This window comes from Nannobrachium achirus, assembly GCF_963921795.1.
Source record: "Nannobrachium achirus genome assembly, chromosome: 2".
NCBI lineage: Eukaryota > Metazoa > Chordata > Actinopteri > Myctophiformes > Myctophidae > Nannobrachium > Nannobrachium achirus.
This window is the reverse complement of record NC_137811.1, coordinates 21,667,837-21,689,446: the sequence shown is the minus strand read 5'-3', so window position 1 is coordinate 21,689,446 and position 21,610 is coordinate 21,667,837. Positions and strand designations below refer to the sequence as shown.

The 21,610-nt window shown below is 42.5% G+C and overlaps 1 protein-coding gene across 1 annotated transcript in view; it reads right to left on the bottom strand.

Annotated features, from left to right (window-relative positions):
- Nucleotides 1-21,610, bottom strand: part of LOC308297165 (F-actin-uncapping protein LRRC16A-like) — a gene marked incomplete at both ends in the record, with an annotated part of 139,024 nt that overhangs the window by 36,624 nt on the left and 80,790 nt on the right. Inside the window, 9 exons of the mRNA XM_080740581.1 lie at nucleotides 638-731; nucleotides 3,327-3,395; nucleotides 4,263-4,435; nucleotides 13,297-13,351; nucleotides 13,774-13,873; nucleotides 14,712-14,793; nucleotides 15,453-15,464; nucleotides 17,018-17,087; nucleotides 17,399-17,506. Of these exons, the coding sequence (XP_080596707.1) occupies nucleotides 638-731; nucleotides 3,327-3,395; nucleotides 4,263-4,435; nucleotides 13,297-13,351; nucleotides 13,774-13,873; nucleotides 14,712-14,793; nucleotides 15,453-15,464; nucleotides 17,018-17,087; nucleotides 17,399-17,506 (763 nt within the window). The remainder of the gene's footprint in view (nucleotides 1-637; nucleotides 732-3,326; nucleotides 3,396-4,262; nucleotides 4,436-13,296; nucleotides 13,352-13,773; nucleotides 13,874-14,711; nucleotides 14,794-15,452; nucleotides 15,465-17,017; nucleotides 17,088-17,398; nucleotides 17,507-21,610) is intronic.

The window sequence follows — 21,610 nt, the reverse complement described above, 5'->3', positions numbered from 1 at the left end:
AAGTACTGAGAGCTGAGGGTACAATAGGTTCCACAAATAAACCGTTTCCTAAGGGTCTAGAGCAGTGGTTCTCAACCTCTTCAGGCCGCGACCCCCAAAATAATACTATTTCAACTGGGGACCCCCCACCCTGACGAGCACTAAGAGTTGAGGCATTACATTACATTTCACACAGTTCTATTGTGACCTGAGGTGTTGTGAGCGTGTAGATTGGCTATTTTCACAATGTCTGCCTCTAATATTTGACAATTTGGCCAATGTTTAATTTGCCATTTTAGAGGTATTAAAAAGTCCTTAAATGGACACTTTCGAAATGTGCAGATACCCTCTATCTATACACTTAAATGTTATGTTGGTTTGTTTACTGTTGAGTGAGAAAACAATTGTAACGGGGATGGACACCCTCTTTGCTCGACTGATACCGACAATAAGCTATACACAAACCAACATATTTATTACTCTGTATCTATAGTCTCAGTTTTTATATGACTGTTACACTGCAGCTCTATCCCAAGGAGAAAGCATGGCGACCTTGAGGAACAAACAACTGCCCTCTTTACTGCTCACCCAGAGGAACCTTTATAGGACTACTCTAGTAAATAAAACTTAATGAGCTAATAATAACGAGCTAATATACCTTTAGTAGAGCATCCTCTGTCTTCTCAGGGCTGGCCTTCAGAGCCTGGGAGGCATCGATGATGGGGATGGGCATGAAACGGATAGTGAAGTTCCTAGGAAAAACAGACATGGGTATCAGGAGTAGGGAAGGAGGGAACAACTGTTTGTATAAGGGAGAGAGACAAAGAGAGGAGCTGCAAGAGTTTAAAAATAACAAAATAGATATATCAGACAGACAGACAGACAACATGGCATGTGTGAGTGTGGACAGAGAAAGAGAGGTTTGTTTCTGTTATTCAACAATCAACGGTGGATTCGTACTGTATGCTGTGCAGATTTTTAAGTCTCTCCACTTATGTTAAAAAAGGAAATTCAGAGCAAAAGGGTGAAAGATTACCAAAGCAAATGTTATCTCAAACGGTTTATTATTTCTTATTATATATTTTCTTTTTCCAGTAACTGTCTTGTGATTCAAATTAACAAATTAGCCTTACGTGAAATTCTAAAATATTTAATTTAATGTGCATCAAAATTCCACTACAATTCCTCTGAAAGGAGAACGTCATCTCAGTGTCAAAGTCCAATATTTAAATAAATTAATATTGGACTATCTTTGACAATGGCACCTCCATCGCCAAATTCCTTTGAATTTGCTCAACGTCCAATAGAGTGCAAATCCTAACTATTTGTTGTAGCGGGAGCTGCCGACAAATTCAGCTGCGGAACTCTGAATCTGTCTTGAGATTATCCCACCGCGCGCGCACGCACGCACGCACGCACGCACGCACGCACGCTTAAAACAGTGGTAAATCAGTCAACAACCTTGAGTTGGCTCATGGACCGCGCCCACTGTTGTGTTGCAGTTGTATAACTAAATAACCTTGCAAGTTACAACTGTGTTTTCTTTCATTTATATGGTAGAAGTGGTAGAAAACCAATTTACCATTCGAGGGTTGTTGTTTTTCCCTCGGCTTCGCCTCGTGCCACAACCCTGAAACAGTGGTAAATCAGCCAAAAACCCACTCCCTCCCATGGTAAATGGCTTACTTCTTTAATAAAACATAAAGAAGGACATATTGCTCTTTCAGTCTTGCAGTTACTGTCTCGCAAAACTGAAATTGCACTTTAAACTCGAACTGTAAATTTTCTGTAAATTGGTACAGAGAATTCAATGACCCATGCAACTTCCTGCATGATTTCCTCTAGAAGGATTTTCTGCTGACAGAGAGAGAGAGAGCATGAAATACTGCACTGCACTGGTTAATCCACTCAAATAGAATCACTATTATCCAGATTTATTCAACAAGCTATTCAGCCAAGCTATTCACTATTTACAAATAATTCTTTAGAACACAAAGGATCGACTGATAGAGCAACTCAGACATAATTCTATGGATTATGGTATCTGCCAGTATCACAAACATGTACAATGCACACCACCTACTATCAAAGTCTCATCTTCCATCATAATGCCCGAGAGAACGGAATCAGAGGAGACACTTACACTGTTACACTGGGGCTGCCTTGGATTCTAATGTAGATGAGATATGGAGATGTAACAACATAGATGCACACGCAAGCATACATACACAACAACTGGGACAAAACACAAAGATGCAATCAGTCCAATATTACAATACGGATGGGGAATGTACTGTACTCTTTTGAGGATGAGAGGAGGACAGAGTAAGAAGATATACACCGAGGCCACAGCTGTCTCCCAGATGGAAATATGCTGGGATGTACATCTCATTTCACACACCCACAGGAAATTGGATGAAGAAACAGAGACGGAATATGTGCTTTCTAATTTGTTTTCTTAGCTCCTACCTCTGCACTTTCATATTTTTCCTTCCTTTCATTCATTGCTTGTTTCTCCCATCCTTTTTCTCAGCTATTTTCACATGTCCATCTCTTCTTTCTCCCTTCTTTTATTTTGTTTATTTATTTATCTATATCCTTTGTCACACAGACCACATACTTCACCCCCCTTCGTCCCTCCATCTCTCGTCCGTTCTACAGTTAGGGAATTCAGCAACCTTTCCTTCAGTACACTAAAGGTTCTCCTTTGCTCATTACAAAGTCAACCGACAGATGGGTTCTCCGCTCATCTCGTCTCTCCCAAGACACGCATTTATTCATTTCGCTAGCAGCAGCTCACAAATCAGAAAAATAATGACAGTACATTGCACGGCAGATAATATTCAAGAGGTGGCCACGTCTGACTGTGCATACACATACAGAGTACAACCCTGATATGTTTATTCAAGCTCGCAAACACATGATAGGAAGGAATACATAAACACATGCAAGTAGTAATGCGTTTTAAATTAAGTGTTCCATTTAGAGCTGATACATGCACGCAGTCAGGCACACATCCATGCAGAGCCCCACCTACACATACACACATATCGTCTTCGTCGGGTGAAAACCTTGTATGTCCAAAACCGTTCGTTTTGCATTTTTAAAAAAAAGAACTAAACTGGTGAAAACAGCAGATCTACAAGCACACAACGCCTCGCGCTGCGAGGCGCTGTGTGCTTGTAGATCGGCTGTTTTCACTACTTTTGTGTGACGGCCTTGTATGATGAAGCAGGGCTTTACTTTGCGAAAGAACATACACATTTGAAACTTGGAGATACGAGGTTTCCACCCGACAACGACGATATGCATACACAATCAGCTACAGATGGCTCCGCTCTACTTACTTCTCGAGAGCGGCTGCTACATCCTGCAGACCCTGAGGACTGGTGTTGTTCTTGTCCCAGATTACTGTCCTGCAATGATAAACGTACACAGACCGCTAGTTAACGGCAACTGTACATTAATGGCTAGAATTAATTAACAATGGTTGCACATCATTCTAGTTCACCCTATTGGGACAACTTGTTGGAACCATCACATTGCTGTACTGTATATAACTCTCCAAATGAACACCAAAATCATTAGTATTTTTGTAAATAATTTGTCAAATCTATATCTCTGACAGTGTTACTAGTAAATACAGTGGTGGGAAAAGTACACACTGTTGCAAGTGAAAGTCTGGGATTAAAAATGTACAAACGTATTGGCGTATACTTTAAGTACCAAAAGTGAAAGTACTTGTTATGCAGAATGTCCTGTTTCAAGTTTTCAAATGAATAAAAATCGAACCTCTGTTCGAAGTGGAGCTGTGTGTGTGTGTGTGTGTGTGTGTGTGTGTGTGTGTGTGTGTGTGTGTGTGTGTGTGTGTGTGTGTGTGTGTGTATTGCAGTTGATGCTCAGGGCAGGCTAGACTCAACAGCACCTCTCTGGTCACCCAGGATCATGTGTACCGATTTTTGTGACATTTGAAGAAAATATGTAGGAAAAGGAGCAAAAAGTGTGTTTTGGAGAAAATTCAAGATGGCGGAAAATCTATCCTGGCGCAAATGGGCGTGGCCAATATGGGGAGATGCGTCTTGACCCAAGGAATCCAGGGAAAAAGTACAATATTTGCCTCTGGGATGTAGTGGAGTAGACGTAAAAGTACTGAAAATTGGAAATACTCCAGTAAAAGTAAAAGTACCTCAAAACTGTACTTAAGTACAATACTTATGTAAATAGACTTAGTTACTTTCCACCACTTAGATAAACACACAAACACACAGAGAGAGAACACAGACCTCAGTTTGGAGTTGATCTGCAGTGCCTTGGCGAGCATCTTAGCTCCCATGTCCCCCATGGCGTTGCCACTGATGTCCAGCCTGGTCAGAGATGAGTTGCTGCCCAGAGCGTTCAGAACGATGGTCAGATCACTCTTCAGTCTGGAGTCAGCTAGAGATAGAGAGGTCAGAGGCTGCACGGGGGAATGAAGAGGAGGACATGGAGAGAAAGAGTAAGGGAGATATAGAAGAGGAGAAAGGTGGAAATAAAGAGTGAAAACATGTTTTATACCAGTGGTCTGCAATGTTTTCACTCCAAGGACCCCTTAGTTGAGAGAGAGATGAAGCAGGGGCCCCCACAACCTTTTCGTAGGTTGCTGTTGGGATGCTGTTTGAATGAGCCATGGCAATAACGGCAGGACATTCGTTTTTATGTCTGATCTCTCATGATGCAGAATGCTGCCTGCCATGCTCCTAAGTGGATTCATGCAGTCATTAAACAAAGCAATTTGAATAGATATGAGCTTATTCAATGACAGTCATCCATCCATTTGTCCGGCATATATCTTAGTTTACAAATGCAAAAACTGCAAAAGCCATGTTTACTACACATGATGGTAGGAGTGGATACAGTAATGCTTTATCATAATAGATAATCATGGCTCAGGAGGTAGAACGGCCGCTTGGGAACCGGAAGGTTCCCAGTTCGAACCTGGGCTCCCCCAGAGTTAGTGTCGAAGAGTCCTTGTGGAAGACACTGAACCCTCAATTGCTCCCGATTGAGCAGGTCAGTGCCTTGCATGGTTTCCTCCGCCATCGGTGTATGAATGTGTGTGTGAATGGTGAATGCAATGCACAATCATTGTAAAGCATCTCGGATAAAGTCTCTCTCTATATATACACAGTATGTGAACCATTTACATAATGCTGTTCAACTGCTTACAGGAGTGTTCCTTGTACACCATGACAGTTTAAAAGAGAACAAACTTGAGGGCAACGCAGAGACAAGCGCCTGTGTTGTCACAGTGTCACCACAGAGATATAAAAAATGTTTCCCCCCCTTCAGGCGATCAAAACTCTGAAAAAAGGCCAAACTGCCCAGTCAAATGTCTTCCATGTCTTCTTCTCTTTGTCCGTAAACAAAGCACAGTTTTTATTCTCTTTCATGAGCGACAAAACCTCTTTGAATCTTGGAACCGAGTAACAATCCCTGTCAATGTGCTGTACTGTAGTAATAGTCACTGTCTCCACAAACAAAATAAAACAATAACATCTCACTGTATGTACAGTAATAAATTAAATTCTGCAAAAAGATAAATATCGCTTTGCCTACAAGAGAAAAGTAATCTCCCATCTATCGTGCACATGGCAAACAGTATTCCCTTCGCTTCCTATATGACTGCAGGCCGCAGGGCATTGGAAATTATTATTCACACAATTATGAAATCATTACTCGGGGTATCCATCAAGTCTACTTTAATAAAGCAAGGGGAAGAAGGAATTGCAAATAATCTTAATGAGATTGACCTGATAATAACCCATTTAATGTCCTTCAATAAAATGATGAATTGTATTGCTTTTTGAGGTCAAACTCATTCATTCTGAATTCTGTGTTGATACTGACATAATATTCTGTGCTGAATATTATGCCGGTATGTGATTATGTTGTGCTGTCTGGTACAGTTAATAGCAATAGTATGAGGGATTTTCTTTTTTTAATATATATAATCTTTGAATGAATGTTGTCCTCTCTGAAGACAGACAAAGGTAAATCCTTGCCATCTTTTTAAATAATTTCATGAAGCATTTTTGTTTACAGACAGCTTTTTTACATTAATTACTTTACCGTTATCTGGGACTGACTAGATTTATTCTGGCTTATGATTGTACTCTTTTGTCATTGTTGTTTGATCGTCTGTAAAGCACCTTGTAATTGTTCAAGAGCGTGCCTTGCAAATATAACATATTTTACTATTTACCAGAGATCCAGTGACTGTCTACATTGTTTGACTTAATCTCAGAGTGTGTGTGTGAGTGAACCCAGAGGGAAACTAAAATATGTTGTTTCCACTCATGGCTACAATGCACACACACACTGTTGTACTATCTTTTTTATCAGTCCACAGTCAGGGGAAAGCACAGACCTCACTCCTTTGGATTGATGCCACAGAAATTCAGCACAGCATGTCTCTACCCTTAATCTGTGTCTCCTACTGGGTGTACATACTAGTCCCCCCAGGAATCCGCGGAGAAAAAGTCTTGATTCCGAGGAGAACAATCCTGATTCTGCGGAATTCTGTGGTGAACAATTCTTGATTCCGTGGACATTAAAAAACAACCCAAAATTACCAGTTATCAAGCTAAACATGATATAGTTCTAATAATCAAGTAAAACCCTTCATGAAATAGCTACAATGAATTGTAATTAGTGGTTAGAATAATCAAATAATCATTTTTGAGAATACAAATCTAATATTAAATCTACTTTCTTTTAATTTGTTATTGTTTTTAATAATTACTTTCTGTTAATTGCAAATACTATATTGTCATGCAAACCCTGCCCATAGTAACCACATTTTTGAGGATAGCCTACCCTACTACCTAGTATGGGTGTAATATTTATTTATTCTCTTCTGCATTAGCATTGTTATTGCCAGGACCATAGAGGCATAGAGAAGAACTATAGTTCAGGACACTGTTTCTGTCAGGAACGAATGTGGGACCGGACCAATACAGCGTCAGTGCAACTAGCAGGAGGGAAGCTAAGCTATTCCCCCATGACCTGTATGAAGTGGCCACTGGCCAGACCATCTACACATTGTTTTATAATAGTAGTAATAACTACTCCCGCTGCTCTGCTGCCACTCGCGACCGCTATTCCGCGGACGTCAGCAAAGTCCGCGAATGGCCGAGAAATCCGCGGGTGGTCGCGAATTCTGCGATAAATTCGGTGATCGCGGAATCGCGGATTCCTGGGGGGACTAACATACTGTAAAGGTCCAGCTAATCAGAGGTTCATCTCACTGGAGGTAGGGACCCACTCTGTAAGTACATGTGAAACATGTCACCTTTGTTAAAGGGGTTTAAAAAGTCATCTTAAAATATGAGTTAATATTTTTATGATGTCATTGTGGGAACGCGCATTTATAAGCCAATCAAATGAATTGACTGTACTTACTACTTAAGACTACTTACTGTACTGGTCAGCTGTTGTTGGGGGATGAGGGGCAGATTACACTGTGACATGAGTTTCAGACTGTTTCAGACCGTTTTCACTGACTGCGTGACCTACTGTATCATACTATTATAATTTCGGGGCGTGTCAGCGGGCCTTTAAGTTAGTTTCTAAGACGTGTTTGTAGATTCTTTCTAAACTTTGTGTTTGAAGGTTGTTTGTTTCTAACCTTTGTGGTCTGAAGGTTGTTTAACCTGTGTTTGTAGATTGTTTATTTCCAATGAGTTTGTATATCGCTTCTTTCCTTTGTGTTTGCAGATTGTTTCTAACCATTGTGTGTAGGTTGTACTACAACAGGTAACACTTCAGTCTGGTACTCTGGTACTGATATCTACTACACATGCGTCTCTCTTTCACTCTCACACACAGACTCCCGCCAATCCTCCACAAGGCGTTTGATTCTGTGCCCTGAATCTGGCTCTTCTTTAACAGGCCAATCACAGCCTATTTGTAAGTATTTGTTACCAACACCATCACCAACCCTGTTACAAATCACCACTACCCACCCCTGCTTATTAATTTGCCCTTTCATACATGTCCTCCCCTTCCCCATCCCTTTCTCTCTCTTCCTCATCATCCGTCCTCCATTGTGAGTCTCTTACTCCCCTCTATCTTCTCTGTCTCTCAGCATCCATGTGCACTGCGTGATAACCGGCTCATGATCTTCACATAAAAAGACAAACGCATACATGGACGTGCACACCACGCAAGCGCACACACACACACACACACACACACACACACACACACACACACACACACACACACACACACACACACACACACACACACACACACACACACACACACACACACACACACACACACACACACACACACACACACACACACACACACACACACACACACCTACTCCTGCAGTGAGCGGTTCAATAGGACTATCAATCTAACGCTGTGGGGGATATAAATGAGCAGGCAGGGGGGCAAAGGGCTGTATGATGGAGACAGAGATAAAACAAGTGAGATGGATGGGGGGAGGGAGGAAGAGAGGGAAGCAGGGAAAACAAAACTATGATTTGTATGAGGACCCTTGTATATGAAATATCCCGATTGTATACAACAGATCTCAAACACAAAGAGAACAGGAAAAGAAGTCTTCTAATGGATGGCTTTTTATCCCTTGCAGCCTGAAAAATCAACAAAGTCCTTATGGACTACCTAGCTTGACTGTGAATGTAGGCATGCACCCCTTAAATCCAGACAAGATCCAAATATGAATCGTCTGCATATTCAAATCTGGTATCAGACTCTGTGAGATCTCTTCTTAGTTTCAATTGCCCGAGATCCTAATATTCCAAGCAAATCCACAAAGCGAAAGAGGCTTTTACCACAGAGCTAATATGTGACATTTGTCATAATTTGGAACACATAGCAAGGGCAATATCGGATATACTGTATTTTAGAAATAAAGAAATTGAGACAGAAAAATTAGATGAAACATAAGAACAACAGGAAAAGGGTTATTTTTCTTCAAGGCATCTTTTCATTATACTCATTACATATTTTGTGAAATAACACCAAGGCATCCAATCCACGACTAGTTAAAAGACTAGGCAAGATTTCAGAAAAGGTGCTTATTTAAAGCACTGAAGGCAAATTGTGTTAATTTATGGCATATATATTTTCTACTGGTATTAAAGTGTGCTGAATCCCAATCTGCTGTATGCCCAGCTCAAAGATGGCTACCAAGCCCTCAAATTGTACAATTTAAAGAAGATCTTTTTGACTAAACAAGGTAGTTTTTCCCCCCTTTTTTTCCAATGAAATATTCTGATTTGAAATCATGTGAGGATATTTTTCCAATGAACTTTATCCGATAACTTATATTCCCAATATAATAATTATGTACATACATCTCATGTGTCATTATATAACAGTTCTTAGTCAGTGGTTAGTCAGTGGTTAGTCTCGCGTGGCCAGACTGTTGCCTCCGCGATTTGGTCAAATGCTCCCGGCATACTGTCTGGTAAAGGGAAATAGAAACGATGAGTGTGAGATGAAGCGGAAGTGAAGCCCCCTCGTCACTTCCGTTTCAGTCTCACATCGCACACATGTATCATTATATAAATAAAAATCATATAAGCATGTTTAGCTTGCTGCTTAGCAGAAATGACATTTTAAAATATATTTTCTTGAACGGTAATGCCCGTTTCCATTACTCGCCGTTAGGGAGCTGCTGTTCCAGACTCTATATAGCATTCAGAGATTGTGGAATAGTTGTCTGGCTACGCGAGACTAGTCAGTGGTTAACACAGTCTGCACTGTGGAATCAGTGGGTGGAGATCAGTACAACAAGTACCTTAACACTTAAGTTGCAATGATTTTTTCTCTTCAATGTCCCGCGATGCCATGGTCTCCATAGACTTCCATGTAATTTATAGTTCACGGGTCGTGCACACCCATGCCTAGATGATGCACCACGTGTGTGCACACTGTTCACAGCTTTCAAACAAAAACATTCGCTTGGAAATCCGTTCAGGCATTCATGATTTATCAGCCATTATGTTTTCTTCAGATGTAAACAAACATGGCTGCCTTGTTTGAAAGAATGGGTTGGTATGGGGGTTAAACATGCAATTTCGCGATCGCGATCATGCCTAATACATTTCTGTAGGTCCAAAAAAATATTTTTGAAAAAAAACAAATTGGCACAGGGGTGGTACCTTTTCAAACTCGGGAAACTCATGGTTGGCACCAGATGTGTTAAGATCAGGGACCACAGACATTCCATTCATGAGTCCATCAAATAGAACTCACTCACTGCCTTAAGATGCCCAAGAGCAAGCAGGCAGGGCACATGACAATGTTGAAAGATGGTTGTTGATGGATGTTGAAAGCTTTCTCCTGATTACAGTATATCGTCGTTGTCGGGTGGAAACCGCGTATCTCCCAAGTTTCAAATTTGTACGTTCTTTTGCAAAGTAAAGCCCAGCTTCATCGTACAAGGCCGTCGCACAAAATTAGTGAAAGCACTGCGAGGCGTTGTGTGCTTGTAGATCAGCTGTTTTCACTAGTTTAAAGCATCCATCTATAAATGCGACAAATCTCTGTCTGTCTGCGTGTCTGTCTGTTTGTAATCCGCGTATCTCGAGAACCGTTCGTCCCACCGGCTTCAGATTCGGCACGCGTGTTCCCCGCCGCCGCGCGGAGTGCAGTGCCGGGCCTCGACTCGACCCGATTCGCGGTTTTCCGAAACCGGCGCAAAACGTTCGGAATCTCCTTATGCGGAGCTGATTGTTGACATCAGGCTGTTCCGGAGGAAATCGGCGCAAGCGCTGACTCATTGTGACATCACTTCATAAAAGGCTCTGAGATCACGTACACCACATGAGTCAACAAAAAATTCCATGGTTACGTATTCTGATGTTCCTATATGGGCATAAAAGGACACAGGCAAACATATGGTCAAAACGGCTCTTATGACAACAGGTATAATGGGGTTTGCATTAAAGAGTGGGGCATTCATTCCCTATTTCAAATTAGGCACGCACGTTCCCCGCCATGGGCATAAAATGGATGCAAACAGACAAATACGGATATTTCCATATATGAGCATAAATGGACACAGGCAAACAGATGGTCAAAGATCTCCATATATGGGCATAAAATGGACGCAAAAAGACAGATACAGATATCTCCATATATGGGCATAAATGGACACAGGCAAACAGATGGTCAAAACGGGTCCTATGACAACAGGTATAATGGGGTTTGCATTAAAGGGGGAACCAGCACTGTGTCTGCAACACAGTCGGAGGCACAGACAGATACAGAGATCTCCATAATGGGAATAAAGGGACAGAGACAAACAGATACAGAGATCTATATGGGCATGAAATGGATGCAGACAGACAGATACAGATATCTCCATATATGAGCATACCCTACCCTCCCTTTCTGTCTGTTAAACCCTCTTCCTTAGTTGACTGGGATCCACCAGGGCTCTGTACTAGTCTGGATGGATCGAAATTCCAAATATATACTACATAATTACATCATCACGCATTTGACATCACAACATTGTCATCACAACAAATGTACTGGTCTTTAAAAGTAAACTTCCAAAAGTCTAATGTCATTCAACAACTATTCCAACAAATTCAATTGTTGTTTAACAACTTATCCTTTAACTGCACTGCTACACAACGGTGCTGGAGTGTGAAATGCTTAAATGGACGATACATCTGAAAGGAGGACCTAAGGATTCCTACCATGCTGCTGTGGTAGTCGGACACACGCTGTACTCATTTGGAGAATACAACTACCAGAACAACAGTGATCAGAAGATTGAAGTCCACGTGTTCAACACAGTGTCTTTGCGTTGGAGGAAGTTGGCCCCAGTGACAAATGGAAGAGGACAAAATCCCATTGAGGTTCCCTCCAGACGCTGGGGCCACACAGCTGTGCTGGTAGATGAAATTGTCTACATCTGGGGAGGGCGTGCTTACTGCAATGTGCTTTATGCCTTTGATGTTGACACCCACAGCTGGTCCAAACCCAATATTTCTGGGTCTATTCCAGAAGCAAAGAGATATCACTCATCCTGTGTCCTGGAGAAGGTCATTTATATGTATGGAGGACAAACCAAGCTGTCTGTATATACTAATGACATGTACAAGTTGGACACCACCATAATGGTCTGGTCTTTAATTAACACCAGAGGAACTACACCACCTGCTTCTGACAGTCACTCTGCCACCATCATTGGAACAAAGATGTTTGTACTTGGGGGCAGGGGGAGCCAGGGGAACTTAAACAACATTACTGTGTTTGACACAGAGACCAACTGCTGGCTGAAGACACTTCCTGCACAGCTTCTCCCAGAAGAACGTTCAGATCATTCAGTATTTGCCTACAATGGAGAGCTGTACATATTTGGTGGCTGGAATGGGAAACAGTACTTCAAAGATCTGTGGAATTTCAGTCCAGATACCTTTTCCTGGAGGCAGGTTGAGACCAAGGGGAAAGGTCCCTTTGGGAGGTGTGGGATGTGCTGTTGCATGGTGGGAGATCGTATCATCATATTTGGAGGAGACAATTACAAAGCATGCAACACTGATGACCTGTACATCTTAGATTTAAGTCCTAGGCTGAAGACTTTATGCAAGATATCAGTTATTCATTATGGTCTGGATGAGTCTGAACTGCCACATGACATCAGGTGGGAACTGGCAACCATGACTACCAACAGCAACAGAACAAAATGACAGCCCACACCACACAAACGTGCATACCATGTCTAAGCAAGCGCGCGCGCGCACACACACACACACACACACACACACACACACACACACACACACACACACACACACACACACACACACACACACACACACACACACACACACACACACACACACACACACACACACACACACACACACACACACACACAAAAGCATGAAAGTGGCTTGGAAGCCGAGATATTGGCACTTTTATGTTTCAGCATAGTGGTGGCCGCCATCTTTAAATTAGCAGTCATTTTTGAGGTGGGCATACAGCAGATTTGGATTCAGCACGCTTTAATACCCCTAGGAAACTTGTATGCCATGAATTAACACGATTTGCCTTCGGGGTTAAGATTTTTGGAAAACTGACCTAGACTACTGAAGAGTCAGCAGGTTGCTGATGAGATAGTCTCGCTTAGCCAGACAACTATTCCGCTTTCCCCTTTAATCATCAAAAAAGCTTCCGTTGCTCCAGACTGTATGACTGGAAGCATTTGTGGGAGGCAACAGTCTGGCCACGCTAGACTACTGCTGAGATGACACCCAAAGAGGAAATGAAACAACTCACCGACTCCTCCTCCTGAATCATATGGACCAGGTTGTCCAAGACGGGAGCCAGGTTTCTGACAGAAGCAGTTGGAGATAAAGAGAAAGAAAACTCACAAAATGTATTGATTTAAAAGGGCGTGAAACACTATACTACGCTAGTTTTGTAGTACCGCATGTTGTCCGGTTCTGGTAAAAAAAAAAAAGACAGGAGGGCTGCATTAGGCCAACTTTATAGTAAGTACAGTATACACTGTGATCTAAGCAATGCAGCTCCAGATAATAAAATGAATAATGGGTGTGTTAGATTTAAGTATGCCAATGTGCAAGTATTGCTAATACTGTTACTGCTACACACCCAATATTAATTATATTATGTATTAACTCACTGAAGTTTTTAACATGTACAGGACAAATTACAAATTGGCCTAGGGTCTAATTTCCCATTAAATAAATAACAGAGGATGAGTTGATCAGTTTCGCAGCCATGTGATCTTACTTGGACTTGATGTTGGTGAAGTTTTTGCCCAGTGAAAGATGCCTGATGGAGCGGTTCTTGGCTAGCCACACAAGCAGAGTGGACAGGTCAGCGTCCAGGCCTGGAGGTCATGAAAACAGTTCCAGCTACTAGTAAGCATTCAGTTAGTCTGTGTCGTATAATGAAAGAAAAAAAATCGAACCTCTGTTCGAAGTGGAGCTGTGTGTGTGTGTGTGTGTGTGTGTGTGTGTATTGCAGTTGATGCTCAGGGCAGGCTAGACTCAACAGCACCTCTCTGGTCACCCAGGATCATGTGTACCGATTTTTGTGACATTTGAAGAAAATATGTAGGAAAAGGAGCAAAAAGTGTGTTTTGGAGAAAATTCAAGATGGCGGAAAATCTATCCTGGCGCAAATGGGCGTGGCCTATATGGGGAGATGCGTCTTGACCCAAGGAATCCAGGGAAAAAAGAATTTTAATTTTCCGATCTACGGTTCAAGAGTTACGGGGCAAAACGCAAAGTGGGCCGTTATAGCGCCACCATGAGGCCGAGTGATGTAATTATTTTTCGATTCATTCTTAAAATCATTATGAATCTCCTCTCCGAGGTTTGAAACTGTAGCTCCTATGCTTTGCGAGAGAAAAATACTTGAATGTGATGTCTTGCATTGTCCCATTATAAGTCAATGGGGACAATTCAGCGTTGTTTTTTGCCGATTATGTCGCCATTGTAAGGCGGATCGGAAAGAAAGTTACTAGCACACCATTCCCGGCCGAGCCGCACGTTTTGATGTATATATTGCGGGGGTGGCGTAAATGGTGCGGGACTAGTAGCGTGCCGAAGTTTAGGCTACATACAGACACGGACGGAGACCCACACACACGGCCACGTATAGGGAGCTTGTGTTCCACACAGCTCCAAAAAATCTCCCCTTATTTTGAGAGAGTGATGTCTCACCATTGTCAGAGATGTCCAGACTGGAGATGTTGGGTATCTCAGCAATGCAGCCTTCTAGGATCTGAGATCCTCCTGATCGAAGCTATGGAGGAAGATACGGCGACATTAAAACACCACACATGCACATGTGCACACACATGCACACACGCGCAAACACACACACGCGCGCACACACACGCACATGCACACGCACACGCACACACGCACGCACGCACGCACACACACACACACACACACACACACACACACACACACACACACACACACACACACACACACACACACACACACACACACACACACACACACACACACACACAGTAGAGTAGAATACACAGCAGTTGTATACCAAATGACACTACAAAAAGATCCAAGGAGAAAGGACCTTATACTGTACATCAACATTGATGTACCATCAAGCAATTCAAAGTTGTCAAAAATTGTTAGCTATTAAGAATCTAGAGGCGTATGATGCTTTTCAGAAAAGCAGCTCACAGACAGTTAACTAATTACAATGCTGTAATGTATTTTCATTTCAAAATCATATTGCAACCTTAATTCTTCAAGGGGTCAAAAAAGACAGAGCATAACTTAATACGAATACAAATCAGTAGAAGTGTTCTGTAATATGGGCTGAATAATGGCGTCAGTGAAGGACACAACAGTCAGCAGGAAATAAAAACGAACAAATCCATGCAGCAACGGAAGTAAATTAATGAGGGAGCGCAGCCCAATACTTACACAATGGCCAAGCTTATAGAGGCGTTAGGGGAGAGAAGAGCATGTCAGAGAGCCAGGCCAACAATCACGCACGCACACACACACACACACACACACACACACACACACACACACACACACACACACACACACACACACACACACACACACACACACACACACACACACACACACACACACACACACACACACACACACACACACACACACACACTAAAGAACACAGATGTTTTATCATCATAGTTCTATATTCAAGCTGAAGCTAGAAAAGAAGCGTACACCCACACGTGCACAATATGCATGCACATACACACAAACACAGAGAAGACATGCAGGAGAGCGTGGACACAAACAGACACACACACACACACACACATGCACAAAAGCATTGCTTAGCATGCAGAAGAGAATGTGAAAAGATGCCTTCCAAAACACTGAAGCATGGCCCCTGCAACTCTCAATTAGTAAACATCTCTCTATTTGAGGTTAGACGGTAATTGAGCTTCCTGTGTAATTTGTATTCATGTGTTGCGTTATCTTCTGAACAAGCTTTCAAGAAGACAAAGGCAGAGTGGCTGGAGTGTGCGTGTGTGCGTGCGTGTTTGTGTTTTAGAAAACTGAACCCACCCATCTTCTCTCTCTATGAAATATCCCATGCATTAAATGGATAGTTCACCCCCAAAATGTTTTTTTCTAGGGATGCCCCGATCACGTTTTTTTTCTCCCGATCCCGATCCAATATTTTTGCTCCCGATTCGATCCCGATCCTTCCCGATCCGATCTTTCGGCAATGCATTAAGGAAAAAGAAAAGAAAAATGCTTTTATGTTGTCCTTTAAGGTTGTTTTTTAATTTAAATAACATTCTATCCAAGCTTCTGTTTTCACTTAGTGCAGCATTGTATCAAAACAAATTAAAAATAAAGCTCATCAGCTTATATATTTTTTAAATATATAAAGACAAGGTGTTTCCCGATATTATATTTCTCCCGATTCCGATCTTTTGAAATCGGCCCCGATCTCCCGATCCCGATCTGGGCATCCCTACTTTGTTCCTATCGCAGACTTGAATTCATGGATACTTGTTTGGTTTTTGTCACATTCCTAAGCCAATAATTTGAGGAGACTCTTTGTGTCTCAATAGGGATCAAAGTAGGCTCTTAGTGTGTCTCCATAGAAAACCACAAAAAAATATGTATATGAATTCAAATCTCCATGGGTAATGAGTAACCAGTAAGACTCCCTAATCGGGAGATAAGCGACCGTCAGGTCACATGTATACACACATAGGTCTGTAAGTGCCATTGGTTCCTGGGGGTAGGGGGATGTGTGTGGCAAATGTATGGAGCAGTGTCCAAAAATGTGTTTGAAAAATCGGCCTGATGGTGGCGCTAAACGGGACAGATCCATGTTGATGACAGGACTCTAGACATACAGTACTGTGTAATCATTAGAAAATGTACATTGACATTACACAAACCGAGTTAGAGGAACATTCACTCCCGACCATTGACATTACATAACACAAAAGGAAGAAGTGTCAGGTCTGTCTCTGTGTGTGTCTTACTTCACAGCAGCTGAGGTCTAGGGAGACTTCCTTTATGTTGGCGTTACTAGCCAGCCCGAGCAGCAGAGCTCTGCGTGAAGACAACACAGCAATATTTAATCGAAACACATATGAAACCGCTAACAGCAGCAGCATTTAGGTTATCATTACAGAGCTGTAGAGCCCCGACAGTAGTAAAACAACTATACATTGAGATTAATTATATACAACTACAGAATACATTTATAATAATAGCTTGGAGCCAAGGATGTACAGTACACATGTACACAATTATGCAAAATGCAAAAACATGAAAGGAAAGGATGGGGGAGGAAAGGATTGTCAGGGGAAACTAGAGACTATGAAGAGTAGAATTAAGAGAGAAAATTAAGTAACACTCACTTGAGGGCCTCTGGAGCCAGCTTGGTCCCTGACACATTGATGAAGCTGAGGGACATGGCACTGCTGAAGAAGTGCTTGAATGATGGTGGGACCTCCTTGCCCTTTCGGCTGATGGAGAGAAGATGAATGACATCAAAAGGAGTATGAAGAGAAGCAATCCGCACTCACGTTATAAGAGTCTTTTTTAATAGATAAACAGCAGCAGCAGTAGTCAGGACAGACGCGGCCGAAACGCGTCTGTCCTGACTACTGCTGCTGCTGTTTATCTATTAAAAAAGACTCTTATAACGTGAGTGCGGATTGCTTCTCTTCATACTTTACCTCGAATTCCGCACCCAAGATACCCTGAAACACGACAATTCTACAAATGAGTTGAGCGAACCAGTTCTTTGAAGTGATCAAAAGGAGTATTTCATTATTTACTATATCGTCATTGTCGGGTGGAAACCCTTATATCCAAGTTTCAAATTTGTATGTTCTTTCGCAAAGTAAAGCCCTGCTTCATCATACAAGGCCGTCACACAAAAGTAGTGAAAACAGCAGATCTACAAGCACACAACGCCTCGCGGTGCGAGGCGTTGTGTGCTTGTAGATCTGCTGTTTTCACTAGTTTGAATCATTTTTAACTGATAAATCCAAAACTAACAGGTTTGGACATACAAGCTTTACACCCGACAACGACGATATATATTAGGTGCAGTAGTTACAGTAGCAGACACTTTTATCCAGAGTGACTTACAAAGTGCAAGCGGCAACAAACGACAAGATAAGTGGATTCCAAGTACGGTAAATAGAATGCAGAGAAAACAAATAAGAGCTAGGAAGTAAGTAGGTTAGTAGGTAGATGAAACCTATAACCCGTCTAAATAAAAACAAATCTAAATGTAAATAACAGTGACTTGCAGTAAAACAAGTACACCTCAGGAGTCAGGACAACATTTTCTGAAAAAAATCAATAAATGATTCCTTCAGCCAGAAACCCATGACACTACAGACGATCCATTCTGTGACCCAACTCAACGTTTTGGAAAGAAGGTTTAACAAAATCAAACTATTAATGTATGTCCGTCTGAACGTCTGCATGCTGACAACACTGATACTACACAGTTTCGCCGCCATGGTAACCGTCTGTCTGCATGCTGACATCACTGTCTGCAGTACTCTGACGTCATATACTGACATCACAGACTGGCCTGGACACGGAACACCATGTATGGGCATAAAGATCTGCCCAACGGGGCACTCACTCAAACATTACTTCTGAGACTCCTACATTCAATCCCTCAGATACTGTGCACAGGACTAGTTTAAAGAAATGATAAAACGCAGCTGGGCATTTCAGAGGTCTCTGATAAACCAGATAAGTTATCAAAGAGACCATGAAAAAGGATAACTACAAGAGACCCTTTATATCCAATAAAGTCCTCTTGAGATTAGACAAATTATTAACAATAACATTTATACTCATGTGAAATAGAGAAAATCCTCTGTGTCTGTAGTAGAAAACACAGCTTAATGCCATGTTATCAGCTTCCCCGGCATTCCCGGGGTTATAGCACTGACAAATCAATCGACATGTTGAGGTTTCGGCACCCAACATTGACCAGGTTATTTCCTGCCCACCACTCTCCCTTCTCCCTCTGGCTGGTCGTGCGAACAGATACCGACGCCTAACAACGCAGAGTTGTACTGACGCCAACGGTTTCTCTCTCTTACCTTTGCTCTCCCCTCTTATCTCATCTCTCCTGTCCTCCTCTGCCCAACTCCTCTTTTCTCCAATCTCCCTTCCCTCCTTCTCTTCTCTGACTCTCCCATCACCTTTCCTCCCAATTTCTTTCCCCTCTTCGCCATTCCTCTTCCTCTTCCTTTGCCTTGGTTTTGTTCACCTGATATAATGAATTGCATTTTTACAGCACTTTTCTAAGTACTCTAGGCCCGTATCAGAGTGTACGGTGGAGACCTATCCACCGCAAATTTGAGGTGGAAAGCTTTCCACCTCAAGTCAGAAAATAAGTGCAGGCCATCATAGTACGCCACGGTGGAGTCCTATTCACCGTGACTGACTAGTCTAGATTGACCAATCAGTGAACGGGGTGTAGAGCCTGTCTGTCTGATAGTAAAAACAGAGAGATGTGTTGGGACTCACGGTGGAAAGCTCTCCACCGTGAGGAATGATGTAACGTTGTAGTTTCATGACTCAAAAAGACTCAAAAAGACTACACCGCGGTGTAAAGCCTTCCACCGCGGACCCGACTATGATACGGGCTTAAGTAGTAAGTACTTTACAATGGTTCATTCATTCATACATTGGGAGGTGAAGCGGCGAACAGTCGACGCCAGCGTCCTCATTCACACATCCACACACCAATGGTGGCGAGCTAACGCCGACCGCCTCATTGGAGGCATTGTGCTCTACCAACTGAGCCACAGCCGCCCCCGATATCATGCCTCATTCCATCTCACGCTCTTTGTCCTCCTCCGTTCCCTTTCTCTTGTCCTAAAGTCTTCTGCAGCTCATCTCCTTTCCCACCTCCTGCTCCTGGCCCCCTCCCTCCCTCTAACACCCTGATGAAGTCCTCTCCAACGCCTCATCTCCTCCCCAGAGACAGACTGGAGAGAGAGATAATGACAACAGGGCAGACTCCTCTGACACTCCCACTGCCCTGGCCCATCTGTTACACACACACGTTGCATGCATTGTAAATGCGTACACGTACACGTACACGTACACACACACACACACACACGCACGCGTGCACACACACACACACGCACGCACACGCGCGCACGCACACACACACACACACACACACACACACACACACACACACACACACACACACACACACACACACACACACACACACACACACACACACACACACACACACACACACACACACACACACACACACACACACACACGGTTCAGTGTTTCTGTAAAGGTACTTTTTTGCCAATAGGACGCACATAGATCAGCACACAGACTATCCATCAGTGAAGGGAGTCACTGTAGTAGGAGGATGTCTGTCTGGATAACATCAGGAGACAAAAGACTACAGGCAGCTCATCTTTCAGCAGGGATAGTGAAGGCCTGCATAATAAGTTAGCAGGCTTGTCCTTTCCAAATACTGCATGTGTTTCACTGCTGTGAAGTGCAGCTTATGTCAAAGAACACCTCGGTCCCTATTTTCGCCGCCGGTGCCTTAACCCTAATCCCTAAACCTTTTTCCATTTTGTTTTTACTATTTTGAAAAATATTTTTTAAGATTTTATGTTAAAAATTACAATGTTTTTCAAAATAGTAAAAAAGGCAAAGAAGTTTAGGGATATAGGCACAGACCGTAATAGGGCCCCTTAGGTTTTTTCCCATCCTGACCAAGAAAACAGTGCCATCTATCCCACTGTAATTTCCCTCGTTAAAATACTAAACTAGAGTAAATCCATAAAATATCAAAAAAGGTGTCCGTTACTTTGACCTCCCCAGACATTTTGGAGCAGACGTGCGACCTTTAATGATATTAAAGTGCTCTGCTAACTGCGTCAGATTGGGTTCACTGACTGGGAATGGATTTGACCCTCTGAGAACCATCAGTTTGATGTTTATCGCTCACATGGTGGCTAGAGGTGATTCCATAGTTAATCATTGTATACCCCAGCACCCCGCTTGTCAACCTTCCACCTTTAAAAACAGGACCGCATTTAATGTGACACCAAATTATAAATAATTCATAGTATTGATGCACTATAGACCAGTGGTTCTCAACCTTTTTACACCAAGTACCACCTCAGAAAATAAACCACCATAATAACTGATGTTAAAATACAGGTGGGTAGACCTACCCCATCCTATTCAACTATGCACAGTTAACACAGGAGGCCAATTTATTGCTTGGATATTCCTTGAGATTTTAGTTTTTGTTGCATTCCTAAGCCAATAATTTGATAACCGGTCATCAGCCGGATTTTGCTACTACATCTGTGAACTTCCTGTGAAAACTGTGCTAGTCACTTAGCCAACTGCAGTCGCAACAGCCCTGCTGCAGAGACTGTGTCAGTGCGTCTCTGTCTAATCAGCTGCACAACTGATGGCAAATAGGAAGACCCCTCTGTTTACCACCAGTGGTACATGTAAGTTGTAACACAGGTTGATTCACTGCTATAAACCCTGACGTCACTGCCGCTAGAGGGCGCCATCTCTCGGTTCCCATT